The following is a 22,471-nucleotide window of genomic DNA, read 5'->3' as shown; positions in this document are numbered from 1 at the left end:
ACGTGTGAGAGCCGTCTGGACGTCCCCCGGCTTTTCACCTACACATGAATCCCCACCCTCAGCTGCCCTCCTCATGGCCAGCGTGACATGAACATAGGAGGAGATCTGTCTCATTTTTCTATTTCCTTCCCAAGATAGAGATTTGGTTATTTTGTGCTCTTCCAGTCTAGTAATGTAGTGTACTTTACCATCATTTGACTGCTATTTATTTGTTAAGGATGGGTTTACTTCCAACAAAACCTTTACCTCAGTCTGTCGTGCCTGGCAGAGGGACTTTTTTAGAGAGTAAGGTAGGCTATTGTTTCCCTTTGGAAGGGAACATTTGCTCTTGCATTGTTGCCCTGTTTCCATGGGAACACCATAGGTTGCAAATAGAAGAAGAAAAAAAACAATTGGGTCATGCGAGATGAAAGTTTGTGCAAAATTAAAGGGGAAAGGGAAATGTTGTCATTTTGTTTTCAAGCTGACATGGACCCTATTGCCTGTTTCCTGAAACAACATCTTTGGTTTCTGTCAGTGGGGGAATCTGCCCCCCCCCCCACACACACACACACACACACACTCTAAAGCAGGAGTTCACAGAAAGTCAGAAAGGGGATAACAGCCACATGAAAACCCTTCCCCTCAGCCATAGCCCCTCCCCTTCTCTGTGTCCAAACACGGACAGCACGATCCTGTGCCTTGTATGGGAGGGATGACATCACCGGCTAGTGTTGAGTGGTGAGATGCCGCTTTACGCAACTTTCACCATTCATCGCTCGTTGATGACATGTTTGGAATGTGATGGCTAATTTCCTTGGGACAGGGGGGGTCCCTGATCCAACCCTCAGGAGCGCTGCTTCAACTCTTAGCCTCTCTCGCAGCTTCAAAACATTCCATGCATGGATCTACCTGCACTGCTCCCAGCCTTAAGGGTAAGTTAGAGTTCAGGAGATATTGAGGACTGAGAATTAATTTGGAAACTTCTGGCATGAAGATGCTAGATACATTTCAGCAAGCAATATCAAATCCTTAAAAATGTATCTAAAATCTGAAAATGCGTATCAAATGTAATATTTGAAGCTACAATCTATAAATGCATTTTGTTCTTATGCAGAAGTAGGTTTATGCTCTTGTGTTGTTTCTCTTAAATGGTGAGAGAAGATGTTTTTTTCTTCTTTATTTTCAAGCTTAGTGAATTTTCACAGGGTGTTGAACTAGTCTGCCAGCCTCTCAGCGAAACTAGGCTGGCTGGTTAAACATCTACCTGGGCACTTTTGTAATGTTGACTGTGCCATGTCCCTTGCTTATGCATGATGCCCTGTGTTTTTCTGTGCAAGCGTGAGAGGGGCAATCACACAAGGCTCCAGGCTTTGCTAATCTCACCCCCCTTCTTCCTTTGTTCCTTGTTTTCTATCATGCCTTTTCCATTTGTTCTGCTTGCCTGCTTCATGGTTAGCCTGCCCACAGGGCCAAATGGACTAAGGCTCTTAATCTGATCATTAGTCACTGTTGTGATGCACTCACTCTGTCAATGAATGGTTAATCTAATCTTCTGTACATAAAGGTTCCTCGAGGACATCTCAAATGTGTGATAGGTTGAAAGGTGTTTTGTGATGTGTAAAAGAGGATCAATGCTGATTGATACTTACAACAACAAAACAGTTTTCTTCTGATCAGCTTTGACACAATGCTTTATACATGATTTAAGAAAAAATGGATGCAAATAATTTTCTGCTAAAAATGTAGCAGAATTCTATGAAAATGAATGCTGAATTCTAGGAAAACAGAAGTTTTCTGTTTGTTTTTCTGAATATGCTGCAATATCAATGATGTATGATCATTACTTGAAAATATTATTTTTCTTCCACTGCCCTCGCCTTCCCCCTGTCTCTGTTTGTCTCCCTCGCCGTCCCCATATGTCTGTTCTCATGATAGACTAAAGAGGCTTCTGGAACAGGAGAAAAGCTACCAGCTTCGAAAAGAAAAGGAGCATAGCAAGCGCCTGGAGAAAGTCCGCCAGGAGCTGGTGAAGCTGAAGTCCTTTGCCCTCATGCTCGTTGACGAGAGGCAGCTCCACATTGAGCAGATTGACCTGCAGAGCCACAAGGTCCAGGACCTGACTAAGAAGCTGCAGGAGCGGGACCAGCAGCTGGAGACGGTCAGCAGTCAGTCCAAGGAGGGCCAGCAAAAGGTCCTGCAGCTCGAGGCGGAGCTGGAGAACAGAGCCACCAAGGTCACCCAGGAGCATGCGGAGATGACGTCCAAGCTGAGCTGCCACGAGTCGGAGAGCCGCCAGCTGCGCCTGAAGCTGGCCACCCTGTCGCGCCGCATCGAGGAGCTGGAGGAGAGCAATGGCGCGCTGCTGAAGTCCGAGGCTGACCTCCAGGAGCTGCGGGAGAGAATCAGCCGCGGTGAGTGCGGCAACTCAAGCCTCATGGCCGAACTGGAGAACCTCCGCAAGAAGGTCCTGGAGATGGAAGGCAAGGACGAGGAGATCACCAAGACGGAGATGCAGTGCAAGGAGCTGAAGAAGAAGCTTCAGGACGAAGAGAGCTACAGCAAAGAGCTCAGGCTGGAGGTGGAGAAGCTCCAAAAGAGGATGGTGGAGCTGGAGAGACTGGAGGTGGCTTTTAACAAGAGCAAAGCAGACTGTGCACAGCTCCACACCAATCTAGAGCGGGAGAAAAACTTGGCCAAAGACTTAGCCAGTGAGCTGGAGACGGTGAAAAGTCGCGTGAAAGAGCTTGAGAACTCAGAGTCCAAGTTTGAAAAGGCTGAGGTGAGTTTGAAAGAAGACCTGTCAAAGCTGAAGTCATTTACAGTAATACTTGTTGATGAGAGGAAAAACATGTCCGAAAGAATCAAACAAGAGGAGCAGAAAAGTGACGATTTAAGTAAGATGTTTAAGACAGAACAAAGCAAAGTCATGGAGGTTACAGAAAAGCTGATTGAAGAGAGCAAAAAGCTTCTGAAGTTAAAGTCAGAGATGGAGTTTAAAGTGAGCACGCTCACCAAAGAGAAGGAGGATGTGCAGACTAAGCTTGCGAGAGAAGAGGAAAAGTGCAAGGATCTCGCCTCTAAAGTGAATCAGATGAAGAAAAGAATGAATGGGTTTGAAGAGGCCGGCAGAGAATCTTCCAGAAGCATGGCCGGTGTAGACAAACTGAGAATCTCTGACGAGGACAACAAAGTCAAAGAGTTGACTCTGGAGATTGAACGGTTAAAAAAACGCCTTAAACAGCTCGAGGTGGTGGAAGGGGATCTGATGAAGACTGAGGATGAGTATGAACTGCTCGAGAAGAAGTTCAGGACCGAACAGGACAAGGCCAACGCTCTCTCTCAGCAGCTGGACGAGATGAGAAGCCAAATCGCCCGCAATAAGGCCATAGAGAAGGGAGAGGCGGTCAGTCAAGAGACTGAGCTGAGGATGCGGTGCAAGATGGAGGAGGCTAAGACCCGCGACCTGCAAGCAGACGTCCAGGCCTTGAAGGAGAAGATCCACGAGCTCATGAACAAAGAGGACCAGCTCTCCCAGCTGCAGGTGGACTACGCCATCCTCCAGCAGAGGCTGATGGAGGAGGAGGACAGGAAGAGGAGCATGACCGAGGAGGTGTCGAACCTCACCAAGGAGCTGGAGGTCACCAAGTGCTACAGCCGCGTTACACGGCCCAGCATGAACGGGAAGAGAATTGTGGACGTGCCGGTGACCTCCACCGCGGTGCAGACGGATGTGGCTGCCGGCGGGCTGGTGGAGGAGGAGACCCCCGCCGTGTTCATCAGGAAGTCCGTGCTGGAGGAGAACCACATCATGAGTAACCTGAGGCAGAGGGGTCTCAAGAAGCCCGCGGTCCTCGAGCGCTACCCTCCCGCAGCAGCCGAGCTCAACATGAGGAAATCTTGGATCCCCTGGATGAAGAAGAAGGAGCCCATCACGGTCGCCCAGACGACCCCAGAGAGGACTGTGCCCCAGGTCAACGGCGAGACCACCCCGGAGCCAATCACCATGTCCCAAAAGCCTGGGCAGCCACTGCACATACGCGTCACGCCCAATCACCAAAACAGCACGGCCACGCTGGAGATCACCAGCCCCCGAGCCGAAGACTTCTTCTCCAGCACCACCATCATCCCGACGCTGGGCCTCCAGAAACCACGCATCACCATCGTGCCCAAGCCAACCACGGTCACGCCAAAAATGAAGACTGGAGAGGGAGCTTGTGGACCCGAACGAGCCAAGTCCCCAGTCACCATCACCACCATCTCCAGAGCCAAGGGCCCCGATTCAAACAAGCCCCTCTCTCCTGTGTCCATCATCACAGTCAGCACCTCTCCGCTGGCAGAGGCCATAGGGGTGGCGTCACAAGAGCCTCGAGATGTGACAGGCGGTCGGACGGTTTACAAGGTCACCCCCGAGAAGCAGTCAGCTCCTTCAACGATCAGAAAGTGCAGTTCCAACACAAACATCATCACCACAGAAGACAACAAAATCCACATTCACTTAGGGCCGCAGTTCAAGAGGCCCCAGGACAGCGGCAGCAGCAGCAGTGGCAGTAGTCCCATGATGACCATTCGGCCCCTCAGCATGGCTGCGGAGAGCAAGGAGGCTGCGATGGGCACCGTTCTGAGATCACCACGTCAAAACGCTGCCACCACCACACCTGGGAAGGCCACAGCTAGCAAAGTCACGAGCAGCATTACCATCACCCCTGTTACCTCCTCTCCTGCCAGACCAACACAGTCGGTGGTGAGTGACACAAAACTGCCCTTTATTATTTCAAATAGTTTGCACTGTTTATAAAAAAAGATGTGTTCTCTTGTTGTCTGTCTGTTACATGCAGTTGATAATCTAGTGGTGGAATTCAGGGAACAAAAATTGTGCTGAATTGTTTTGTAGATTCCCCCATTAGTTAATCATTAGTGGTTTTAGGCCTTACCTCAGGGTGTCTTGTGCATGTGTTGTAATATATGCCTTTTTCCTTTTCTTCAAAAAATGGTGTGAATGCAGAAAAAAAAAAATATTATCTGATAAAACAGACCTCCTTTTGGTCAATGTGTATAAACTTGTAGGACAATGTATTTCAATGGAGACAGACAATATATTGACTTGCTATTTCTATATTCCAGTTGCTTCTGAAATGTTTCAAAATGATATCAGATGGTGTCTGCTCCCTAGATAGCTCTCTTTCCAGGTATATAGACATTGAATACTTTTCCGAATGTATGACCAATACTAACACTGGAATGAAATGACATGTATCTCCCCTGGAGAAAATTTATTTCAGCTTAGGTTGTAACTGGTGGCAACTGACCAATGCCATAATACAATACAATAATTTTAACCTTATTTAGTGAAGAATGCACATCTTGCAAGGGCCTGGAATACCCCTTTCTAGTCTCATTCACCTCAGAAAGAAGACTTGTGTTGTTAACCCCACAATCAGGAAATATGCTGCAATGTATGCCATTATATCCCTATTTAAAACACTTTCCTCTCATGTAAGTAGGGTGCCTGGCATTATTTTTCTTATTGCTGTATGTTCTGATACTTGATTGCAAAAATAATGCCAGCCATAACAGGCAATTCCCATTGGAAAATACCAACATAAGCCACTTTTACTGACTACACTGACCCCTGTAGGCTAATCTCTGATAAACCTCTGAGTGCTGGTGGTGTTTAGAGCTTAAATGCCCTTTAACGCAATATTCAAGATGGTGAACCCTCATCATTTTTAAACTTTTTTGATTTGTTAAATTTGCATATATGAGAAAATGTTGTGGATGTTGAAAATTAATAGTAGCTTAATTTTGAGAGAAACTGTGAGAAATGTATGTTTAAAATCTTTAATATTAATATTTATCAAAATGAGGCTTGCCATCTTGAATGAAAAAAATCCTAAGTGATTAAAAACAAACACAGCTTGATAAGCATTTGCATGCACAATTTACTGGAAGTATGTTTTAAGAGTACATCTGAAAATGACTGTTGCTCTCTCTCTCTCCCTCTCTCGTTCTCTGTCTGTCCCTTTCTTCTTTGTAGTCCGGGGCGGATGGACGGTCAGCGCGGTCCTCAGCCACACGAATCCCTTTGTCAAAAGGTATGAAAACAGGAGGGAAGACAGTCATGGGCATCTCCACAGTCACAAGTCTGGAGTCGCGGGCTGAGAGTCAGTCAATGAAAATTGAACTGAGGAAGTCTGCCGTTTGCAGCTCTGTCACCACAGGGGGCAGCAAGGCCTGAAGTGCCTCATGGCTACTATGGAAACTAAATAGGGCCTATATTTTCCATGTGCCTTGGCCTTCACCTTTATCATAGTGATAATATGAAACACACTGAATTTGGTCGAGGAAAAACTGAAATTCACTATCTTCACAATCTTGCTGATGCTCAACCACATGAATGTTTTTTTTTTGTTTGTTTGTTTTTTAATTCTCAAAGGACCGCTTCATAAACTGTTCATGTATAGCACGGGATCAGCTGTGGGGGGGGGGACATGTTCCTGCATGTTTTGACTTGCTTTGACGCAAAGCTTTCATGTGTTTTTTTTTGGGGGGGAGGGGTAAAAATCACTTCACTACTAATGCCATTGGCTGGACTTTGTCATGTGATTCACTGGACATTATTGAAATGCATACCATTAATTTTCATCTCATTTTGTTTATGTCCAACCTATGGAGGTTTTCACAGAAAGGGAACAATATGACTCAATGTAGAGCATCAATCTAAATGAACTGATAGTTCATTCAGATGATAGTGACCAATAGCAATCCAGTTTGTTTTTGTATTATAATTCATGCTTATGCTGCACTTAACACATGCAGGAAAAGGACAGTGGAAGCCTCCATACGACAGCTGAATTTCATATCTCGTATGGCTGTAAGCAAATCTAATCTGTACGATTGCAAAAGCATGTTCAACAACTACATGATGTAATAAAAAAAAAATTGTCTGTGGGGGCCACATCTGAGACTGGAGATCCAGGACATGGAAATGTTGCAAAGAACAAAGTCTTAAGAAATATTATGGATCTGATTTTAACAAATCCAGCCCGAAATGACAATAGACTCTAACAAAAACAATCGAGATAAAAGCAAGGTCATGTCTATCTGATTTCTCAATTAACAAAAGAATGGATTAAAGGAAAATAAACGCTGTCTTGGTATTCAAGACTTGGTACCATTGTTCAACCCCAAGAATGCACTTCAAAGTAATCCTCTGATGAACAGACTTGCATTTCCCTGTCTTTATTCAATGTCTTATGTCTTTCTTGTCTTTATTCAATTAAGTCAATAAGCATTAGGGAAACGAATAATGCTTTTAAGGAACATAAAAAGATTACTTTAACATTTGCTTTGGACTGACTCCCCTGCAGTCTTGGTGGGAAAGTTGGGGAAACTAGCAGAAATTAATGGGTGAACTGAAACATAAGGCAATGATGTAGTTCATTCTACAATGTGCTTTAAATTATTATGCCTTACAACAAAATAAAATAACAATGGTCCGCAAGCTCCCATACATACTGTTTTATGTCCTACTTACCATGCAGCCACAAGGTCTCTTAATGTTTACAGCTGATACAGCAGTTACCAAAGATAACCATAAGCTTCAGTAAATGTTGAACTAGGGCCTTGCAGTGTTTTGAGAGGTAAATAACAAAATCGGTTAGGATGTTTTAAGGAGGTGCGGTAAAACAAGTCGAAGAGCACAAGCTGCACATACAACAAAAGGAAATAAGACCCAGAGTTGTTCCCACAATTGATTCTTGTAGAGCACGTCCCTTTGGCTTAGAATCTGCTTTCTGTTTGAGATGTAGATTGAAACCACTGTGTTCCATTTATGACAGAGAGGGCAAACCTTCCAGCTGTTTCACTTACTCACACGGGGCAAAAGAACAAAGTAACGGTTCAACCTCTTGATACAATTCGCATAAACAGACAGGCTAAAATGCTGTAATCCCAAGACAAAAGAAAAGAGAGAATATTGACCCTGGACAAAGTTATTGACTTTGAAAAATGGCACACAGTGCCTAATTGTCTATAAGATTGCGATTCCAACATCTGGAGGAGAGTGTGGTTCTGTATTTTCTGTGTACTTTGGATCAACTATCAAACTTTCAATCAATCAGCACTCTGTTTGCTCTCATTTGAGGAAAAATAGCAAAGCACCAATTGCAAAGAAACAGTGACAGAATGGTGGCATCACACCATACCTATCATTAAGGAAAAGCATCTGGTGACCAGATAACTTACATTTTGAAAATGAGAGAGAGAGACTGAATAAAATTTGCATTCATCCATAGTCTACAGCTACACATAGTCATTCCATCTCCCCTCACTGGTAAATCAAAAACGAGAATCAAAACGTGAAAGAAGAGAAGCTGTGTCCATTACCAATCTTATCTTGAGTAGAATTATAATAATTTCTCTATTCCTGTTTACTGCAATTCTGTCTCTCCAACATACAGTGCAGTATGTCCGTCAAAAATATCTGCCACACACTTTTACCAGAACAACAGCAAACACAAACTATCTCCACACCTGCGTGACTGGTGAGTGTTGGACACAGGAACTCACCGCACTAAAAGCATGGCCACACTGCCTAGATAGTAATAAGCATGTGTTGGGAAAAGCACAAAAAGACAATCTGACTAGCTGTGTGTATCTGACAGGCTTTACTCATCCAATGCATATCTGTACTCAATTGCAAGTGCATCTCAATTAGACAGAGTGTGTAAGACTTTCACTCTGATTGATAAGCTACTGCAAATTAAGCAATAGGTATTATCACTCAGTACATTCAAGTACAATAGTTTATTTGATTTACCTTCTTTTTGGATATTGAATGATGAGATCAGCATTGCATTGCATGATAAGGATGAAGAACAGATCAGAGAGTTCTAAAGGACCTCTAATCTGCCATATTGAACAAAAGTTACTTGCAACATGGCAGCTATACAATTTGCATCGGCCATTTTAATAATTGAATAGGTTATACTGTACATGTCCTGGATTTTTTTAGCATTTATTTTTGTTAATTGTAGCTGTAAGTACTTATATTATTTATATTTGCGATCAAGACAAATGACAATCAGTTACCTTTTTACATTTTCCCAAATAAATTCTCTTTCTCCACAGAAATTGATGTGCACCACCTGACTTTCAAACCGTTCTTCTGAATCAGTTCTGCTTGTATTGACATGATCCTGGTCAACTCATCAGCCATGAAAAGTCATCCTACAAAGGCCCCAAAGCAATTTGCCACTGTCTTTAATTAAATATATGTTGTTTGGGGGGTTATCCACATCCATGCAGCTGGGATAGGTGAAATGTATGTCAAATGTACCTCTGAATCGTCTTCATAGTCTAAATATTGATATGGCTCCTGTCTTTACTTTTGTAATCTTGCTTTCCAATTCAGTTCATAAAGTACCAGGCATGCAGGAGACACAGCATTTTTAAAACGATGTTAAGATGTCAAGATGTAAAGAAAAAAAGAAAACAAAAACATGTGCTTGTATTTTGCCACATCCTTGACAAGTTATCTTAGGCTATATTTGGAGATTGCAAGTAAGAGGGGTGACAGTGAACAAATGCCACTAGCTACTGACTGTTTGTTTTGCACTGGACAACAGCGAGTGTCCACACAGATGTTTTTTGATGTCTTCAGTTCAGCATTGTAGATGATGGCACCACGTGATGGGCTTTCAGCGTCCACTGCCACTTTGTAGCACAGAAATGAGAAATGAGATGGAAAATGAGTATGTGTCGAAAGCAGACTGGAATGTGATGGAAAATAGTGGATAACAAAATAATCAGTGCACAAACCTATTCTTTTGTGAATAAAATTATGACATTTGGGGAAAACATGGCTATTTCATTATTATAAGTTATGAATAGAAGCCAGTAGCCTATTGAGGCCTTGTTTCTTAGCCCCTATGGTAATGAATGGTAATATGACACGGAAAGCAATTATGAACATTATCACGATGTTTTATTTTTTCTTTTGTTGGATAAATCAATTGTATTGATGATGCATCACAATTAGGCTATTCCTGACAGAAAAAAAGCATATAGACAGTAAAAAATATATAAATATGTTTGTAGACGTCTGATGTCATTACGTAATGTACACGCCTCTGCTCTGAGGTCGCCGTTTAGTTACTTCCTGACTGTTCTTCCAGCTAACAACAACACAAGTGGCTACTGGCTAGCAATCGGGGTTACATCATTATCGATCATCTAAGTTTTCTTTATTGTCAACGTCGATGTAACATTTGATGTCATCTCTCTGTTTTAAAACGTAGAGAGTTAGCAGGTTTGCTGGCTGACTGGCTGTTTCGCCATAACTACTAAGTTGACGTTAGCTAACTGCTAGCGTTTCTATCGGAAGACTGTAGGCATGATGGCGTCCAGCTACAACGCAAAGGAGGAAGACGGGCATCACCCTGGGGCCTCTGGGCCAGGTGGAGCGGCAGCGAACAGTAAAAAGCCTGATAATACAGCTTTCAAACAGCAACGTTTGCCAGCTTGGCAACCAATTCTTACAGCAGGCACCGTTCTTCCTGCATTTTTCGTAATCGGCCTTATATTCATTCCTATCGGAATCGGTCTCTATGTCACATCAAATAACATCAAGGAATTCGAGGTGAGTTTGTCACCTTAATGTCAACGGTTACATTAATATAATACTACTATTGTCAGTTAACAGTTAAATTATATAATGCAAATAAATTAAGCAACCTATCTGAAATTAACCTACCTAATGACCAGATAATTACATTGACATATGACGCCTCAAACGATTGTATCCATCAGGCGTAACGTTAACGTTACTGACTTGTTGGGTAATATTGCACAGCTAACGTTATTCAATAATCAGATATCATGAATCTCCATAACTTAAAGATAATTTGGCGAGGTGTCTACTATTTCACCTGATGAGGTTTGTGGAGCTGTGCAGGCTAGCACTAACTGTTAATCAATTACTATTTACGAACTAGAGCTTGCATATAGCCTAGGATAACGTTACCTAACGTTAACTTAACTTTTAATTATAACTAGCCATCTTAGGCTACTAGACAAGATATTCACCTACCTTTAATGAACAAAGAGACACAGTGAAGCCTGTGACCTGCAGTTGAGTGAGTGGTCATTTCTTAATGATCACGAGTTACATCCACTTTACAGATTGATTATACGGGGATAGACATGTCCAGTCCCTGTTTCAACTGTTCTCAGAACTTCAGCTGGAATAGCACTACACCATGTAAATGTTCGCTTCCCTTTTCTTTGGACCAACCGTTCGAGGTAAGTAGCCTTAAAACATATCCGAATCATTTACATTTTTATCATTTCATTCAACGCAGTTTGTTTTTTGACCTTTAGTAGATTGATGGTTGTAACAACATGAAACACTCAGTTTATAGAAGCATATTTCATTCATACAGAAATACACTTACTTTCATTCTTTGGGCTGCCTATGAATAATACTTTTTATTATTTTAATGCCCAAACATTGCTTACCAGACAGTGTGATTTGCAGGCTGTAAAACTGAAGTAATTTCATATAAAGACCTAGGATTTGAACAGAAATATTTTACAGGCCTTGGTTTTGGGACCCATTCTTGATATAGACAAGGTTTGCAGCAACAACCTTATCTGATTTGACACAGAATGACCCAGGAGATTAATTACATGCACAGTTAAAGGCAGAATGTTGTTAAGAAATTGACTGAAAAACTGTTATTTCATGTTACAGGTCATGGCAGCTGGTTGTTACGCAGTAGGCCTGTTTTTAGGAATGCAACGTATTAGATAAAATTTTCTACAGTGTTGCCAATATAATCACACAACTATAGCAAATCTTGCACTATTAAATATATATGTTGCATTTATTGTTTTCTTACTTTCTCAGAGTAATGTCTTCATGTACTATGGCCTTTCAAACTTCTACCAAAACCATCGCCGCTATGTGAAGTCCAGAGATGATAGCCAGCTCAATGGAGACTCTTTCTCTCTCAAGGTGCGTGTGGAATTATGGAAGATGTTAGCCTAGAAATCTAGACGCGCCCCTAGCTAGTCTAGCAACTCTCCGTTGGCTTGTGAGCTCCAGAAATCGAAACTCAATCAGGCCAATGAAATCGTGTATAGAGTCGTTAGGTGGGCTTAACATAATGATTGATGGCAGAGTTGCAACGGTTTGGCTTGAATTCCCTGCTACTTGAAAACAAATAAGATGGATGTTGCTGTTGGCGAACAGTGTGACACGAGTTAAGCTTTTATTAAGTTGGCAAACGTTTGAACTAGCCAACTAGCTCCGCTGGTGGAAAACGCATGGGACTCATAGCGCTGCTGCTGTCCTATTGCGTGCAGAGGGAATTTGAAAGACAACTGATTATCCCGCCCCTCGGACTGAGCACTGTGAACGGTGAGTGCCCAGACCCTACATTTTAATGTGGGTCTGGCTCGTCAGGCTAGGAAGATGTGGATAAGCCGGAGAAAAATTGTGCAGGATGAAAATTCCAATTACATTTGGTTCTCTGAGTTCCATAGTGCATGTCAAGTCCTTGTATTTTGTGTTTCTTAAACAAGCTTTTATATATAAATATACCAACAGAGTCCTAGCAAGGAATGTGAGCCATACCGTGAATCCAGTGACAAAAAGCCAATTGCCCCATGTGGTGCGATTGCAAACAGCATGTTCAATGGTAAGGCCGATTTGTCGAAAACAAGATATATGAGCAGTGTGACCAGACTGCAGATCACTGATTTTTTTGTTGTTGACTTTTCACAGACACTCTGGTGTTGTACTACATCGACCCGAATGGCACTAGAACAGAAATCCCCCTTGTTGACAAAGGTATTGCGTGGTGGACAGACAAACACGTGAAGTTCAGGAATCCTGGAGGCAGTAACGCCAACCTTACTGCCAGTTTCCAAGGTATTCCCACGTCAACCAAGGTCTCCAGCAGCACACGGCATTGTAATGTTTACAAATCATGAGTCACACAGTAACTTATTATGTATGAGCAACCTGATTTTTGATGGTGAAATGTTCACTGAAAATCTCAACAAGAAGTAAAGACGTTTTGCCATTTTAACGATGTACCACTCAAGGAAAAGATGCAAACATTACCAATTCACAGGTCTATTCTATCTTTGCAACCAGCATACCCTTTTGTCAAGTAGTATTAGTCATTTAAAACTTTCATCCTTCTCCAGGTACTTCTAAGCCTGTGAACTGGAATAAACCAGTTTATGAGTTGAGTACTGATCCAGAGAACAATGGCTTCATCAACGAGGACTTCATCGTTTGGATGCGTACCGCTGCACTTCCCACCTTTCGCAAGCTGTATCGCATCATCCAGAGGAAAAACAGCATGACTCCAACACTGCCCCAGGGTGACTACACCTTGGAGGTCACCTACAGTATCCTTTTTTACTATTGAAGTATTGAAGTAGAGGGACATTTCTCATCTGTTTCCTGTGCCTGGGCATGAGAACTGATCTACTATGGCTGTCGAATTTGACTTTTGGAAGACTATCCACCTTATTTGTAAAACCAAATAAGGTGGATAGTCCGTCTGGTTTTCATCTTCCGTCCATTCTATTTACGTTATAACTTAGTGCAGTCTCAGCAGGCTAACTATAATATTGTTCAACTTGTATTATTTTCTGAAATGTTGACAATTCTGCACTCAATATGGATATAATATATGACTGACAGAAAAAAAAACATTACTTTTTTATTGGTTAAGGATGTTCCATGCACTGTCTACCATCATATTAAAATCAATACAATACAACACAACTTAAGATAAGATATAGAAAACCGGATTTCTGAATACTGAAGTGTCATGGCGACGCCCGTTGTTGGCTCACGAATATCGCTTTTCCCAACACATCTTCATCAGCTCCCTGTAACATAATCCGCTGTTCTATGAGTCTCTTTGTGTTTTGTAATTCCCCTTAACTCGGTGCAACAGATTACCCTGTGCGTAGCTTTGAGGGCCGCAAGCGCATGATCCTCAGCACCATCTCCTGGATGGGGGGAAAGAACCCCTTCCTGGGCATCGCGTACATCACTGTGGGCTCGGTCTGCTTCTTCCTGGGTGTGGTGTTGCTCATCATCCACCATAAACACGGCAACCGCAGCAGCGCTGACATCCCCAACTAGACGGCGTCGTCATGGCCACAGCAGCAGTGGTCTGCATGCTTGTCTGGCCGAGGGCATGCATGATAAAGAGGCTGTTTTTGGCTGCAAGCTTTTGCCATTGCGTCTGCTCTGTGTGCATATGTGCATTTGGGTTGTCTGCTTGTGTATGTTAATTGAGTGGATGTCAGAGGACTAAGAAATAGTTAAACTTGGAAGTGTATTTATTTTTATTCTGATTCTGATATTGCATTATGACGTGACTATGACTAATGTTTTATGCTTGAGGGGAAATGCTAGGACCTCCCCTCAGACATTGTGCTGATGTTACTACTGATTGGAATGCTCTATGTCAAGGGAAAAAAAAAACAGGTTATTCCAAGGGGTATTTTAAATACTGCCATTATGAGAATGTTCTATTCAGATATTTTTTTTTACTGGTGTCCGCAACAAAAGACGTAAACAGTTGAAGTTATTTTGTGCTATATGAATGAATACATGTGATACTTTGTCAGTTTACATAATGTCCACAGTAGTGGCCAGCTAGGCTTTGGTTAACATCTTTTAGAGGTTGGCTTTATTAATTTTGTGTTTTTGTCTAGGTCACATGCTGCCACTTTCTTTGCAGGGCTTTGCAAATCTGTGTGCCAGCAATGGATTTAGCTGTATACATGGAGTTGATAATTAAGTTGTTTTATGTTAAAGGTCCCAAAAGAGATGAATGACTATGTAAATATTTAAAAGTAGCAAGAGACTTTAAAAGCAGAGTGATCATTTGTAATTGAGGGTCTCGTGAAGAATTGGGGGGCCTTTTATGTTTATTTCATATTTTATTCTTTTCACTGAAGTGGCAAGACCTTGAGGTTTTTTACTGTTCACAACATATTTTGCACTTCTGAATTGTCATAGATTTCCTTTATCCAGTAGGCTGACAAAAAAAAAACTTTGTCAGTTGTGTCTTACGCCAGTGTGCAATTTAACCTTTATGTCATTACACAAATAAAAAAGAAACTTGAATCATTTTCTTTATTCGTGTATTTATTTATGAAAAACTAATGTAACCTGTTGCATCCATGAAGGTAGTAGCCTACATGTTGCATTTCAACGACCGTTTGTGTTCATGTACAGTAGGTGGCAGTACAGGGGCTGTGTAATCTTTTGAGAGAAAAACATTGAACACAACCACGGTAATGAACCATTGAAAGACGTCAGAATAAAAGTCTCACAAGTAATTGGCTATGCAGGCATCTAAAGCTAATATAGGTGCAATATACATAATTACTTTATTTCAATGAGTAGCAAACTTGTAAGAGGGGGGCATGACAGAAACGCTATAAAAGCGGGTTGTGGGCGCTGCATGGTTGCACTTTTAGTTTTGATTAACGAGGTTTGTTGTCGGATACGAGGTCACTACAGTAGCAGACGGCACGCGCGCCATCTCGTGTCCTTGCATGACTCCAAAGCAGCCGGTTAAAGATGTATAAGCAGGTCATGGTAAGTATCCTGTGTATTTCAGACCATTTTTGGTACATTGCAAACACTCGATAACAATATATCATATGTCAGATGCAGACGAAAACTTTCTTTTGTCATGTAGCTTTCGTGTGAAACGTGGAATCATAGGGAATATAATGTTAATTAAATCCAGTTAGCGGTCATGGAAGGACAGTGAGACAAACATTAGCTAGCTAGTCATCTGAAACGTACAGTTATTATATTGCTAGCTAGCATACCAAAGTTGAAGCGCAGTTCACTTCCTGGAATGGTCAGCTTGATTAATCCGAATTTTAAAAAATGTCTCTACATGCAAATATGTTTATTTCTTGAAGAATTGGTCAAGATATGTTAAGTAGTATTGACAGAGGGATAAGTCTTAAGTTATATTACAAGCACACGTTATTACAGTTTAAGTGGCTTCATGCGACGTGAACTTCGTATTATGGCTGAAGCAACTTTGAAAACGAGGCTCCGGTCACTTGTGGGTTAGGTTGTTGTAACCAGACATTCTCTGTTGTAACCTACATGCATTTTGTAACGTTAGCTGAATGTTGGCTGGCCTCAGACTGCCACCTTTCTATGAATGGGTTTTTTGGGTGTGCTTCTGCAGACATTGCAGCAGGTGTCTCGGCGGATGCTGAGCACCACTGCTAACAAGCAGGTGATGAATCGGGTGCCCCAGAAGCAAAAGTTCTTTCAGGTGAGGTTTTTTTTTTTTTTTTTACATCTTGCACTGATCAAATTATCTGTCACATGGTTACAAGTTCAAGGAAAGACTTATCCGTGTGTGTGTGGAGAAGATGCAGTAGGCTAACCTATTATTCTGATACTAAGAAAGGCATAAACGCGTATTGAAAGAGGAAAAACAATCATTTTGTTTATTAATTTATCACGCTAAGGTCCCATCATTGAACAGTGAAAGCAAAGAATAGCACAGTATTTACATAATTTGCCGTTTGTTCAAGGTGCACAAGCTCTCCAGCGGTTGAACAAATAAGTAAGTCCTGATTGCATGGCAGGGAAATGGGAATTAACATAGCAACATAGGACTTATCCATCTTTTTCATGGATCTAATATTGCTTAATGTTTTGGTATTTCTCAATACTAACTATTAACTAGATGCCTCAGATATCAAACTTATACACAGCACTGGCTGTTGTGATATCAGTGCTGTGTTGTTGGGAAGGGTTGGTCTGACTCCCTACTACTCACTATGGAAGTATTGCATGTTGAATGGTGATATTAGATGTGGTTAAAACCATCTGCGTGTCGGACTTGTCCAAATTCGTCTGGTTACAATCTAACCAGATGCCCATGCAGATTTAGTTGGTACGTTCAGTGACAGCAAATGCATTTTAATGTTAAGGTTATGCATATAATATGAAGATCCCTAATCCCTTAATTTGATTATCATTCTGTGGGAGTGTGAGTATGCATGTTGGTGCTTGTGGCACGGTGCTGATGGTGTGCCCTCCTAGACAGTCATTCAGTTTTTTATGTTTTTAAAGATGAAGTGATTGTAGCATCTTGTGCTCCCTTGCACCACACCTCACACCTTCTTGCAGTCTGTGGAGGCACAGAATAATTGACAGGGATTTTAAACTCTTGACTTTTGGTTAAGTTACAGTTTTGCTTTATATTGTTTTGTGACACAAGCAAGTGCTGGCATATTCTATTTGGCCAGTAAATATAATGCTACGTGTGCTCCATCAGGAGGACAATGGTATTCCAATTCACCTGAAGGGTGGTGTGACCGATGCAATCCTCTACAGGACCACGATGGGATTGACTATCTTGGGTGAGTAATATTAACTTCTAATTTTAAGCCCAGCAACTTTCTCCATCATTCATCTTGTGTGTAAAGGCCACAAACACTTATTGTCATGATATTCAATCCCAAAGATAATTTGTATATGTGTGAGCCATTGTAAAATTCCTTCAATAACCTTTTTGGCTACCATAGTGTATTGCAATAAACCACAGCTGTAGTTTTGTGGTTGTACCTTCTGCCTTCATATGCTGACGTTACAGTAGCGATGCCATTCTATTACAGGAACAGGATATGTCATCTATGAACTGGTAAATGCAGCCCTTCCCAAGAAGAAGGACTAACTCGTGCATCTTGGTCTCTTCAGCACCCCTCCACTGGTTGTACAAAACATTTTCAGGGAGTTCACTTATTCTGTAATAATGATATCCATGTCAACTTGTAAATTATTAACTTGTGTCTTACCTGAGGACAATAAAACCAGCCACCCTTGAATGGAGTGTTTATTGCTTTTTGACAGATGTATTTGTTGTTGTGTTTGGTGAAATAATTATTATTTCTAGGGTCCACGTGCCTTGGGGGACCCAGGTTAGAGTCCAGCCCAGGTCATTTCCCGATCCCACCCCATCTCTCTCTCTCTCTCTCACTTGCTTCCTGTCACCCTCTTCACTGTCCTATCGGATTAAAAGCATAAAAGCCCCCCAAAAATATTTAAAAAGAAAAAAAATATTATTTCTGTTAGTGAGTTTGACATCTTAAAGACGACGGGCCACTCACTGGTATATTTTGAGCTGAAAGACATTACAGGTGAATGGTTTGACTTACTCCGTTCCGACAGTGCAGTTCCTTGTCTAGTCACTAGAGGGGGTGTCAGCTAGTTAATGAAAAAAGTACCCATTGCCAAACTCCTGGGTTAGTCGGGTCCAAAGTCCAGGCAATCAGATTGGTCATATGATTTGATTCTTCAGGATTCTACTATGAGCATAGTTGATTAATAATGTGAATGTTAATAACTAATTGCAACTATATTTGACTTGAGAAGTACTCTGTGAAAAATTAATGAACATATTCTCCCACTGCAACACAATTCCGAATGATTTTGATGATATTCATTTTTTGAACAGATGGGGATGACCCAAATCTGAGATCTCTAGCTGTTACAGGTACAGGTCTTCATATGAATTCAAGGTACTCAAGTCATTTTATTCTGGGTGATCATTTTGGGGCTTGACTCATGAATTCATACATATACAGGCTGTCATCCAAAAATATTTCAGTAAAAACCTTAAAACTAAATACTATAATTGAATGGATAAGGTACTTTGTGGTGTAGATTTATATATTGCATAAATATTCAAAATACATTTCTAATACTTTCAAAAGCAGCTGAAAATGTGTGGAGGAAGAGAATGCGCAGTTTGATTTCAATCACACAACAAAAAAACAGAGAACACCTAGATCAATTCATTTCTGTTTCTCCACTGGCTAAACAAAAGTATATGACACAATAATTCACATTCTGAACATAACATTGATGTCAAATACTGAAATAGTTCAGTGGGACATTAAATCAAACACAAGGGCCAGGGTAGAGACATTACATTACTTTTTTACAAACGTTTGTACTTTGCAGTTTGCCAACACTTGCATCGTGTATGGAATACAACAAACCAATATTAAAACTGCTGAAAAAGAAAAAACAATAAGAGGATGTCCTTTAACAAACGTCAACGTGTTAGTTTTAATGAAAAGGATAGCTGTATGAACACACCTTTAGTGGTCAACCAATCAAACCTCGCGCATCAATGAATGCATGCACCAGGTGTGTCATAACAGATCCCTTATGAAGTAAGAAAAAAAATCACATCAATTGAGGTAGACTGTATTACAAATCTGTCCTGAATTAATATCAAACCAGTATCTGAATTTTTCAATAGTTCTTTTGGAACTAAATTATTTGTAAATTACTATCACCCCAGCAGGATGAGTGATATTACCTCAATAAGTTGAGTGGAAATCAATCATGGTGATATGTTATTAATATCAGTTATAATTTTCTGGAATAAGTTTCCTTCATGTACTTTTGATAAATATATATATTTTTTCCTGAAATTCTGGACTTTTTGCATATGTAGTGTGTTGTATGACAAGCAAACTATTACCTTCCTCTACATTATGCACTGTATATAAAGAATCATTCAAGGGTAGAAGCTACTTTAGCAAACAAGATTATGACACAACAAAATAATTGGCATGTGTTTTGCATATGCATAAAACAAACATAAATAGTTCTAATGTGTACAGGCAATGCAAACATTTCATTGTATGTTTGTCATTTGCAAAGCAAATCTTGGTGCTGAGATGCTGAGGGGTGTACTAATGGTTGATTAGGAAGAGTGGCTGCAAGGATCTGTTGAACTTGATCCATTGTCTGTCTGTCTATATGGCTATATACTGAATAATAGTATATGATGGCAACAGCATTTTAGATACTATTTTGTTTTAAATCTGCTGAAAACTACTGTTCTAATAATTACATAAAGGAAGGAAGATGCGAAAACAAATGGATACAATAACTGAATACATTTCATTTGTTAACTTCCTGAAATGATCACGACTAACATGTAACATTGATGTTGCATATGGTCAGTAAATACAATTTGGTAATCAGCACATAAATGGTTGTAAATATTTGGTGTTACGCAACACAAAAGTGTGCTAGAAATCAACCGACTGTCAAGAAGTTAAGTACTGACAGCACTGGCATGCAGAAGCTGAGCAAGTCATGTTGCCCACCCTCCAGCATCTTAGACATAATATGTGCAACGACACTGTCATTTGGCCCAGAATGAAGCTTTTGTGCGAGACATGCTATAGGTTTTGGTGGGAGATGAAATCTCTCAAGGCATGTTGCATGTATCAGTTATTGTGCTTCAATGTGATACAGAACGTTTAGAACTAAGATCTCCCCCAACACCATCTCTAAAAATAAAACACTTCTTTGAAGTGACAGTCTGTCTAATATTACTTAGTCACCGATACATTCACATGGGCGAGGTCCATCGCAGCATTAATTCATTCCTGTTCCTTAAGAAAATAACATACCACTCATTCCTTAGGTAATGGCTATTCATAAAATAGACTTCATTGCCAAAATATAATAAAATTGCATGAATATTAATATTAAACATTGCAAAGATATTTAAGTATATATATTTACCTTGTCAATTTCTTTGGCTAAATTTTTAAGTCAATTCAAAGCTTTTTTTTTTTTTTTTAAAAACCTAAGCATGCACTATTTCATAAAAATGACATTTAGGGATAGTAAAATTCATTAAATATAGAAACTAAAGCGAGGCTCGTGCCAGTTACAGCATTATTCACCTCATACAACTCAAAGGCCAATGCTTTCAGCCAAGGACGTGCCATTTCCATGGTCAGATAAGCGCTTGTTAAACATTTAAAAAGCACCTTGGTAAAGAATGTATTTTTCCCTTGTAAAAAAATTCAAGTTTTCCTAATTTCCACCTTACAACCTCAAGGTCATTTGACAGCTGGAAGATTGATAGAAAACCACAGTCCTATGCATAGCTCACAAAGATCACATTCATATTAACAATGAACACTTCGGCTTTTTCGTTGATATGTTTTGGTGCTTAAAGACGTTTCTTTCTCCCTCAAATACACTGAGTAGGCATACACTGGTAAACACAAATCACTCATGCTTGGCACTATATAAAACCATACAGCCTTTCACTCTTAAGAATGCCCCGTGTCTATACATACATATACATAATCAAACATACACATATGTATGTATGTATGTATGTCCGTATGTATATGTATATATGTCAGTGTGTGTGTCCGTGTGTGTGATTTCTTGGCGGAACACAGACGTGTGTTAGATGACAGACTCGGGCTCGGCGCTCCTCACATCTCCCTGGCCTCCGCTGCTGCTCCTCTTCTCCAGCATCTTCTGCGGACTCTCCTTGGCCTCCTTGGCCAGGCGGGCCTTACGCCGGCGCTCCACCCAGGGGATGAGGCACAGCATGGCCCCGCCGATGAGGGGGGGGATACCTGCCAGGTAGAAGGCCACGTCGTAGCTCATCAGCCGGTCCCTCAGGTAACCTGTCAGTGGGAGCATGGGGGAAAGTCCACAGAGTTGATTTAAAACATAGGATATCAGAATACATGAACATCCTCCTGCCAACCCCCTCCATCATCTACAGATTCACACACACACACACACACACACACAGCGCCCTACAGCCCTTTGAGTAGAGCCACTAATGAGCCCCATGACATGTCTCTATGAGTAGAGACAGCTTGTCTCTTTCATTTACTTATCCCTGTCATTGACATTCCACTCAACCTATATTAAATTCCGCACTCTGGAATTCCAGTGAGAAAAATAGCCCACTTGTCCAGCAGGACAGTGTTAACCGTTTGCACATGACCTGGCCTTGCTCCCTCTCACTCTGCCATGTGTCTGTGACATAGGCAAGACGTTAGCCTAATTAAACTAGCGCTCACAGGAAGAATCGCTGCCTGTGCATTCACATTCCACTGTTAGCATACGCAGTGCATTTTTAGCTGTGCATATAACTGTGCTCATTACAAGCCAGTGAGTAAGAATGCTGGCATGTTGTTCTCCGAGATAAGTACATCATTTCAGCACACTTAGCTACCGAGTCATCTGGCAAACATTTGGCAATAGCTTTTCTGCTTTTCTTTAAGACACTAAACCAACTGTGAAGCTGCTAGCTTGTTACCTCAGCTATAAAGGATGTCTATTCTACAACAGTCATCTACCTTACTAAGCCATGGCCCGTCCTAATGAACATAAAACTCTCCCTTGCTTGCCTTGAGATTCACTGTCAGGCAACAGCCAGCAGAGGGCACTGTGAGAGCAGAATTTCTTACTTCACAACCTACGCAAGAGCACTGCACTGCATACCGGGCTTGCATTAGCATTTTTCTTTGGAACAGTGTATCTAATATTTAAATATCCGGCTACTGTCTTCACAGCCACCTCCCATGCAGTCAATCATTCAAACAATGAATTTAGTGTTTGTTA

The 22,471-nt window shown here is 41.2% G+C and overlaps 4 protein-coding genes across 5 annotated transcripts in view; 3 read left to right on the top strand and 1 right to left on the bottom strand.

The window, feature by feature from the left end:
* The window catches only part of LOC143109147 (filamin-A-interacting protein 1-like), a 33,308-nt gene extending 23,468 nt beyond the window's left edge, over positions 1-9,840 (top strand). Inside the window, exons 5-8 of one of the 2 annotated variants that reach the window (XM_076271788.1) lie at positions 1,918-4,723; positions 5,104-5,168; positions 6,017-6,074; positions 9,112-9,840. In XM_076271788.1, coding sequence (XP_076127903.1) covers positions 1,918-4,723; positions 5,104-5,168; positions 6,017-6,074; positions 9,112-9,132 — 2,950 coding nt within the window. In that variant the 3' untranslated portion in view covers positions 9,133-9,840. The remainder of the gene's footprint in view (positions 1-1,917; positions 4,724-5,103; positions 5,169-6,016; positions 6,075-9,111) is intronic. The other variant, XM_076271789.1, reaches the window with a different exon arrangement.
* Positions 9,841-10,135: 295 nt separating this feature from the next.
* Positions 10,136-15,149, top strand: LOC143109391 (cell cycle control protein 50A-like). The gene is made up of 7 exons (XM_076272102.1): positions 10,136-10,621; positions 11,164-11,283; positions 11,891-11,998; positions 12,593-12,683; positions 12,770-12,916; positions 13,198-13,404; positions 13,962-15,149. The coding sequence occupies exons 1-7, from the start codon at positions 10,376-10,378 to the stop codon at positions 14,150-14,152; spliced, it is 1,110 nt and encodes a 369-aa protein (XP_076128217.1). The 5' UTR covers positions 10,136-10,375; the 3' UTR covers positions 14,153-15,149.
* A 366-nt stretch (positions 15,150-15,515) lies between these two features.
* Positions 15,516-17,889, top strand: LOC143109140 (cytochrome c oxidase subunit 7A2, mitochondrial-like). The gene is made up of 4 exons (XM_076271775.1): positions 15,516-15,622; positions 16,236-16,325; positions 17,340-17,424; positions 17,680-17,889. Exons 1-4 carry the CDS (start codon positions 15,605-15,607, stop codon positions 17,736-17,738), a joined length of 252 nt encoding a protein of 83 aa, XP_076127890.1. The 5' UTR covers positions 15,516-15,604; the 3' UTR covers positions 17,739-17,889.
* Positions 17,890-18,576: 687 nt separating this feature from the next.
* LOC143109171 (monocarboxylate transporter 10-like) overlaps positions 18,577-22,471 on the bottom strand; it is a 30,433-nt gene continuing 26,538 nt past the window's right edge. The window contains exon 6 of the mRNA XM_076271823.1: positions 18,577-21,522. Within this exon, the coding sequence (XP_076127938.1) occupies positions 21,296-21,522 (227 nt within the window). The 3' untranslated portion in view covers positions 18,577-21,295. The remainder of the gene's footprint in view (positions 21,523-22,471) is intronic.

This window comes from Alosa pseudoharengus, unplaced genomic scaffold, assembly GCF_046254945.1.
Source record: "Alosa pseudoharengus isolate Yale_2024_CS ecotype anadromous, Long Island Sound unplaced genomic scaffold, YU_APseudo_1.1 YU_APseudo_1.1_scf_7, whole genome shotgun sequence".
Lineage (NCBI taxonomy): Eukaryota > Metazoa > Chordata > Actinopteri > Clupeiformes > Clupeidae > Alosa > Alosa pseudoharengus.
This window is presented reverse-complemented; position numbering and strand designations above follow the sequence as displayed.

Excerpts from the sequence above, each read along its gene's own strand:
- LOC143109391 (XM_076272102.1), top strand. The coding sequence starts at position 10,376 with ATGATGGCGTCCAGCTACAACGCAAAGGAGGAAGACGGGCATCACCCT. Across the intron at positions 11,284-11,890 it reads CTTTGGACCAACCGTTCGAG|AGTAATGTCTTCATGTACTA; the intron begins GTAAGTAGCCTT and ends TTACTTTCTCAG. Across the intron at positions 12,684-12,769 it reads TGCAAACAGCATGTTCAATG|ACACTCTGGTGTTGTACTAC; the intron begins GTAAGGCCGATT and ends GACTTTTCACAG.
- LOC143109140 (XM_076271775.1), top strand. Across the intron at positions 16,326-17,339 it reads AGAAGCAAAAGTTCTTTCAG|GAGGACAATGGTATTCCAAT; the intron begins GTGAGGTTTTTT and ends GTGCTCCATCAG. Across the intron at positions 17,425-17,679 it reads GATGGGATTGACTATCTTGG|GAACAGGATATGTCATCTAT; the intron begins GTGAGTAATATT and ends ATTCTATTACAG.